The sequence below is a fragment of the Emiliania huxleyi genome (genome assembly GCF_000372725.1).
Source record: "Emiliania huxleyi CCMP1516 chromosome Unknown EMIHUscaffold_1351, whole genome shotgun sequence".
Taxonomy (NCBI): Eukaryota; Haptophyta; order Isochrysidales; family Noelaerhabdaceae; genus Emiliania; species Emiliania huxleyi.
The window spans coordinates 1-7707 of NW_005201238.1; the positions used below are offsets into that span (position 1 = coordinate 1).

The window sequence follows — 7707 nt, forward strand, 5'->3', positions numbered from 1 at the left end:
CGGGGCAACCTCCGACTCGCTCCATGATCCGGTCTGGAACTTGCTGGTCTGGAACTTGTTGCGGAACCAGCTCTCTGCTTGCCTGCCTGCCCTCAGGACGGCAAAGGCTCGCAGGCCGAGCCCGTCATCAACGCATGCGAATGCGCACACCGGACCCCGGTTCAAGATGAGGCCCTCAGCGCGGAGGAGGAGGTGAGCTCGGACTTCGTCTCGACGGTCGCCGCCGGAGTCGACAGCGGGGTTCCACGTGAACTCCAGCGCCCAGTGTTTGTTGACCATGGCAGGGACGCGTCTTCGCGTAGAAAAGAATTTAAAATGCAGCGCGGCACTGGGCGCCGAAAGGCGAAAGAAGCCGCGAGAACAAGGGACCGGCAGGCGGCGGCGTCACAGGACGAGGCAGAAGGGAACGACGCGACAGAGGAGGAAATGACAAGGGAGAGAACGACGAGAGTGGGACGACCGCGAGGTGGCATGAAGGTTGCAGCGAGAATCGGAGAGAGACTGCGAAGAGAGATAGGAAGAGGCAGACTCCCTAGGGTGGGCGACGGCTAGCGCACCACACACCTCTCCTTAAAATCCCTGTGTGGTGGCGGCGTTCCGTCCTCCCATCCCTCCCTTGGGTTGTCTGTTTTCTTTCTTTCTTTCTGGGCACGGGAAAGAGAGAAAATCAACCGGCCTGCGCTCCCTTGCATTTTCATTCTTTCGAAGTTGAATTCTGCGCACGTCTCAACGAGCGCGCTCACTCCGCGCTTACACACACTCCGCATCTCGGCCGCTGCGGATGAGGAACATTGGAGTTGTTCTCGCAACCATCCACGGAAGGGCACTCACAAAGCACCCTCCCCATCTCCCTCTTGGCCTTGCTCCATCCAGAGCACTGTACCACCAGCCAGTCGCACAGCCTGCACTGCGGCTCGCGGATGGTCGTTCAGCTGGAATTGGTCGTCGGTGGTCAGCTCAACAGGTACGCAGCCGGCTGTCCTTTCGATGTCGATGTCCCCGGTGAGTGCGGCAAGTGCGCTTCCGCCAGCTGCTCATTCGACGCGCCATGTCCCCGACGCCCGGCATTGCGACCACAACGGTTAGCCTTCTCGAGGTTAGCCGTTTGTGTGCTTGCGGGCATCGTGCCAGAGCTCTCCGGACCCCGACGTTTCAATCGACCACGCGTTCAACACTTTATCATTTGCCCCCGGGGGTGCCACTGTCTTTCTACGTATTGATTGATGTGGGTTGGGGCAGCCAGCAACCCACCCACCGCCCCAACCCAGCAAGCATTGCCGAGCTGTTTTAGCATGGGCTGCTGCCCAAGACCTGCTACCTGGTGGCACGAACCAGCCGTGCAGCCCCACTAACCAGTGCATGCTAGCACAGCTTCTGACCGGCGGGGCGGTGTGGTTGTGTGGAATATTGAACACGTCCCGGCCGCTTGGGTCGCTTGGGTCGTCCAGCTGGCCCACGTTCATTCAACACGCTCTCCGTCTCCCAGATGCTCCAGAAGATGATCCAGCACGCAACCGACAAGCTCGCCGAGCTCGAGAACTTCATCGAGTGGCGCGAGCTCAAAGGCTCAGACGAGGCGCAGAAGAAGTTTGTGCATGACTTTCAGATGCGCCTCAAGCAGCTCGAGCCGCTCGACGCCGGCTTTCAAGGTCTGATCCGCATGCTACGCGAGCTCTACAACTGGACCAAGGAGGACGCGCACGCGCTCGGTGGCGACTGGCTCGCACGTGTTTCCTCGTTCGAGGCAAGCCGCACCGTCAAGGCGGAGGACGTGAGCGCGCTCAGCGACCTGCTCAACGAGCTGCAGGAGAGTGTGGCGGACACGCGCGAGCAGAAGCATGCGCTCGGCTCCGACAGCGAGGCGACGGTCTCTGTTGCGCCATCCAAGCGCCGCAAGAGCGGCAAGGCCAGGCACGAACTTCCGCCGGGCTGGTCGACCAAGCGGGACTACGGCCGTCTCGCTATGCCGCACCCTTACCGCGGCCCGGAAGGCCTCAGGGCGTCGTGCCCCAAGGAGGCGTGGAAGCGCCACGAGCGCTTCGCGGCAACGGCGCTGACTGAGCTCAAGCACGGCGCCGAAGACGCGTCGAGCGACGAGTCGAGCGACGAGTCGAGCGACGAGGGTGCCCCTTTGCCCAAGCGGCAGCGTTGCGACGAGGGCTCGTCTGAGACTGAGTCGAGCGATGAGCGCGCCTCGACCCGTTCGGGCACGGGCACTGTCTCGGAGGACGTCGTCTCGTCCGGTGAGGAGACGACCACGGACGTTGAGGCCTTCGTTTGGATCGAGGGGCGCGGCTACCACTCGCCTGCCTCAATGCACTACTACAAGGAGATTGAGGGCGACAAGAACCCCCGCGAGGTCCGCATGAGCAAGATCAACTTCTCGAACGGCGCCAGGAAGAGCCTGACGGTCCCAGAGAGCGAGCTACGCGAGATCTCGCCGCAGGAGGCGGCGCGACGCGACGCTGGCAAGGGGCCGTCGGGCGATGTCCGCATCCCCGGCCTGAGCCCGCTCTGGTCTGGGCTCACGTGGTGCAAGACCAAGCCGAGCCCCGCTGACGAGGAGAGCGGCATCGACGGCGGCAGCGGCGGCAGCGGCGGCGGCATCGGCGGCGGTTTTGCCTCGCCCGTGCCGCTCAAGACGCTCGAGCTTTTCGGCGGCACCTGCCGTCTCTCGCGGGCGCTGAGCGAGCGCGGCTGCATTGTGACGCTGCACGAGCGCTTCGGAGACCGCGTCGAGTGGGGCGAGACGATGCGGCAGGCGACCACCAAGCTGTACGAGCACGACATCCTCGAGATTGACATCTCCAAGCTTCCCGTCTTCGACTTCATCCACGCGTCGCCCGAGTGCCGCACGTACTCCAAGATGGCGCAGAGCGAGCACAAGCGCGGCCCGTCCAACCAGTATCGTGGCGTGACTGGGGAGGCGGAGAAGGCCAACCGCGTGCTCGTCAAGCTCGTCGACATCCTTCTCGACCAGCTGAAGCGCAACCCCAAGCTGCGCTTCATCATCGAGAACCCGTGGAACGCGTGCGGCGGCATGCACCTGCAGCCGATTGCGAAGAGCGTCATCAAGAAGGAGGGCGAGGGCGGTCTTGGCGCGGTGCTGCGCATCGTGTCGTACTGCATGTTTGGCGAGGAGTATGAGAAGGAGACGATGCTCTGGACCAACATCCCGCGCCTCGCCGCCGAGCTGCAGGACGACGCCTACCGCTGCGGACAAGGCGGCCACGGCTGCGATCACTGGCTTCGCTTCGGCAAGCACCGCAAGACTGTGCGGGACCTGACGTCGCACAAGGGGGCGGAGAAGGGGGCGGCCTTTCCGCGACGCGTGGCAGCCTTTCTCGCTGACTTTGTCATCAACGAGGAGGCGGGGCCGGCGGCTGCAGCCTGCAGCTCGTCCGCGGCCTGCTGCGCGCCTTTGCAACCCCGGGCTAACGGGGCCTCTCGCCCTCGCCGCCGCGCCGCCGCCGCCGCTGTCAGCAACATGGCGGAGGTCAAGGCGAGGGACGCGGAGGCCGACCAGGCCATTCGCGAGCGCGAGCGGGACGTGTATGCCCGCTCGGCCGCTCAGGAGCCGTGGAGCCCCGAGTACAAGGAGGCGGACCTCGCGCGGCAGCAGCGGGCGCTCAACGAGCCGGACTTGCCGGACGGCTTCCTGGGCGAGCCCGACCCGCCGTACCTCGGGCCCGGCAGCACGCGCAAGCCGATGCCATCCGACGACGCGGAGCCGATGGAGGTGGAGGAGGCTGGCGGAGCGGAGTCGGAGGCGGCGGAGGCGGCGCAGGCGGACGAGGTGGGAAAGGTTGCGGACGAGGAGATGGAGGCGGAGGGGGAGCCGCTTGGGCCCTTCGAGGATGAGGCGGGCGAAGGCGAGGGTGAGGGTGAGGTGGAGGCGGCGCAGACGGATGGCGCGGAGGCGGCGGACTCGGAGGCTGACTCGGAGGCAGGGGCGGGCACGGAGGCGGGGGAAGAGACGGACGTGTCGGCGGAGGTGTCTGCTCCAGCGCCAGCGCCGGCGCCAAGCGCGAGCGGGAAGGCGAGCATCGAGGCAGAGGCGGCGGCTGAGGCGGCCAAGAGCGAGCTCGACGCCGCCCGCGCCGAGGAGGGCCGTGCCGAGCGGGAGCGCTCGCTGGCAGAGGCCAAGGCGTCGCGCAAGGCGGAGGCGCTAGTCGAGGCGACGCGTGCAGAGAGGGCGGCCGCGGCGAAGGCAGAGGCTGCGAGGTCCAAGGCGGCCAAGGCGGAGGAGGCGCTCGTCGCCGCGAAGCAGAAGCGAGACGCTGCATCCGCCGAAGCTGAGGCCGCAAAAGCGGAGCTGGCCGCGGCCGCCGATGACTCGTCGCGCTGCGCGGCCACCGTACGCAGCATGGCCGCGCGCGAGGCTTGCATCAAGCGAGCACACGAGCTGCTGCGCCAAGCGGACACTCTGTACTCGCCGAGCGCGGGTGCGACCGGCGATATGCCAGGAGCGGCCCCGCCGCTGCCAATGGATTTCGTCGAGGGCCTCGACTGATCGTGGCGCCAGGCCGGCACGGAGGAGGCGGTGGCGGTGCGGCGGCTGGGCCCAGGGGCGGCCGGTGCTGGCGTGGAAGACGGCGCGATCTAGTGTGCGTGTCGGTGTCTGCAGCCAGCTCTCTCCTGGAGCCTAGCAGTAACTAAGGCGACCGGCGGTGGGGCGAGGGAGGGGAGTGGGGGGGTATGGTCCTGTCTCTAGAGGCCTGGCCCGTTAGCAGGTGGGGGGGTTTGGTCTTGATAGAAGATAGGAAGGCGAAACACAGTCCGACCAACGACTGGGACACCGGCGCGGTATGGGTGGACGCAAGACGGGCGGTGACGGCCACACAGGAGCTCGACACACCAGACTGATTGATTGATTGATGGGAAGGCGACACCAGTCAACCACACCACACCCGCAAAAAGTCCGAACCCCGCCGCCGCTGGGTCGAATTGTGTTCTCTCTCGGGCTTCGACGGCCCCCTCGATAGCTTCCTTCCCCACCCCGACCGGCACCTGGCCTCCTCCCACTGTTTCCACCTCTGTGGATTATGCGCCTCCGCGACTGGGTCTGCGCGGCATGCGGCGCGATCAACCTCGGCCAGCGCCAGTCCTGCTTCTCGTGCGGTGCTGTCAAGTGTGCCAACGCACGTGCCGCCACTCGTCAAGTCACAGAAATCGACGAAGCCGGGCCTCCGCCGCGGATGACTGACACATCGGCTGCCGGGCTTCATCTCGCGTCGACCGACGCCGCCTGCAATGTCGAAGGCACCAGGCCGGCAGCCTACTACGCAGAGGCCGCAGCGCGGAGAGGCGGCTTCAAGCCCGAGAGCTTCCGCGTCCGCGCGAGTGAGGCGGTGGCAGCCGGCGGCCGCGGCCGCGGCGGTCACGGCGCCAGACCCGGGCAGCGGCCACGTGGAGACGCGTCTGTCAGCCACCAGGACGCCATCGCAGCGCTCAAGGCGGAGCAGCAGGCGGCCCGCCAGCAGTGCCGCCGCACCCAAGAGAGCCACCTCTCTACCCACTGAACGTGCACTGAATGTCCACTTTGGCGCAGGCGCGGCGAGCGGCAGCCGAGGCGCAGCGGGCGGAGGAGCGGCGCGAGCGGCAGAGGCGGCGCGAGGCTACCGGCGACGCGCGGAGTCGGGGCGTCAAGACTAGCGGAGCGGAGAGTGACCAGCCGCTCGGCGAGCTGCTCGACTCGCGGGACGAAGTGGACACCCTCTCCGCCTCGCTGTGCGCCGTGATGAGCGGCGTCGTACAGGCGAGCGCCAGACCGCCGGAACAAGGTTGGAGAGGACACGCCGATTAGCGACAGTCAGAGCGCGAGCCAGTATCTAGATACGTAACCTGCACACGCTTGCACCTTGCACCATATTTTGGCTTGAGCTAGTATTAAGAGCGCTAATAACTATCAACACGGCTGCAGTGTCTAAACACCTCGTAAAATTCTAGCCGACACGCGACACACCTCTTCCTGTCTTCCAGCTGCCACTGGGTCGTCAAACGAATACAAAAAACTCGCTGATATGACAAGGTAAGGTAAGGTAAGGTAAACTTCTCCACACATATGATATGACACCGACGAGGACGACCGAGCTCCGCGCCTGGGCGCTGGGGGGCATGCACCCGCGGCAAGTAAAAGCGCCTTGCGGCGCAAGATCTCTTAAACACCTCTCTCTGCAACTCCGCGAGGCGAGACTTGGACTTCTAACTTCATGCAGTTGGCCCTGGAGCTGTCCCGTAAAGCCGTAGGGGCTAGGGCGGTAGGGGGCGTGCACGTACCACGTTGGCCTCATTGTACCGCCTTGGCCGCGCGCCGCGCGTGTGAGCGCCATCGGGGAGAGCACGAGGCCAGTCGTGCACGGAGCGCCGCGCTTGGAGACCTGGGCGGTGATCGGAGCACCGGAGATCTGGGCGGCTCTATCTCCTGATCCTGCGGCCCCTCCGGCAGCCCCGGCGACTCCAGCGACACCGGCGACACCGGCGACGCCGGCGACGCCGGCGACTCCGGCGGCTTCGGCGGCTGCGGCGACTGCGGCGGCTGCGGCTGCTCCGGCTGCTCCGGCTGCTCTGGGTCCGGCTGCTGGGGCAGCGGCGGCAGCGGGTGCGCTTGTTGTTTCGACGGCTGATGTTTCGCCGGCTGCCGCTGCTGCGGCTGCGGCTGCGGCTGCGAGGGCTGCTGCAAATGCGCCACTTCCTTCGGCTCTCCTCCCTGCGACCCCCATCTCCTGCGCTTCGTCACGTTGTTCTCCGGCTTTGGCGCTGGAGGCACGTCCCCTGCGCTCCGGCTCCGGCGGTGCATGACCAGTGGCTCTGCAAAGATCTCACCTCGCTGCTGCTTCAGCGCCCAGATCACGCGCCCCTCATTCTTCCCCGTCAGTTTGTACGTCATGTCCTCAGACTGCCACCCGAACGCCCCCTTGAGGCTCCGATCAAAGTAGCACGCGCCTCCCGGGTGAGCGCCTGCTTGCACCAACTTTGAGAAGCGAAAGGGGTCGGCGCCCCCCCACCCGGTCTCGTCAACCTTGCCCATCAGCCGTGCCCAGTGCATGGAGGAGGGCGAGAAGCGGTCGCCGGAGTGCACCTTGTGCGGCTCGCGCGTGAACATGCAGCGGATCAGCTTCAGGCCGAGAGCGCTCTTGAGGCTCTCCTTGGCGAAGCCCGCCTCGTCGGCGGCGTCGATCTCCGTCGAGCACGTGACCTGCAGGCCATTCCCGCCCGCCGGGACGCCCGACGGCGAGGGCGGGTCGGATACGCTTGACGCGCTGCCCTCTGCCAGCCGGGGCGCGCTCACTGCCGTGTCCCGGACCTTGTTGCGGCAGCCGATGAGGAAGCGCGGACAACTTCTTTGTCGTCTTCCCGGAGGGCTCCTCGACGGCGCTCAAGGCGGCTCTGTTGGGCTCAACCGCCCTGCTGGACTTCACCGTGTTTGAGGAGAAGCAGGGCGGCTGTCTCATCGTGTCATGGTGAGGTCGATCAAGGCGGCCCTGCCTGGCTCAACCACGCCCTGCGCAGGACTTCACACCGTGATTTGAGGAGTCAGAAGCAGGGCGGGCTGACCGAAGATCGTATCATGTTCAGCACGACAGCAGCCACACAAGCTCTCTCGCGTCGTCCCCCCGTGGGGGCGTGTGTTTTTAGATTTTGTGTTTGCACGTGGCCCGGGCGGGTGGCGTCTGGCGATTCTTGGATCTACTCTACGGTATAGGG

General features: G+C 65.9%; 1 protein-coding gene across 1 annotated transcript; it reads left to right on the forward strand.

Moving 5' to 3' along the window:
• Positions 1–1486: 1486 nt before the first annotated feature.
• On the forward strand, positions 1487–3438 carry EMIHUDRAFT_252460 (hypothetical protein; the record flags this gene model as incomplete). The annotated part of the gene is made up of 3 exons (XM_005788366.1): positions 1487–2488; positions 2642–3274; positions 3397–3438. The coding sequence occupies 3 exons, from the start codon at positions 1487–1489 to the stop codon at positions 3436–3438; spliced, it is 1677 nt and encodes a 558-aa protein (XP_005788423.1).
• Positions 3439–7707: the final 4269 nt, after the last annotated feature.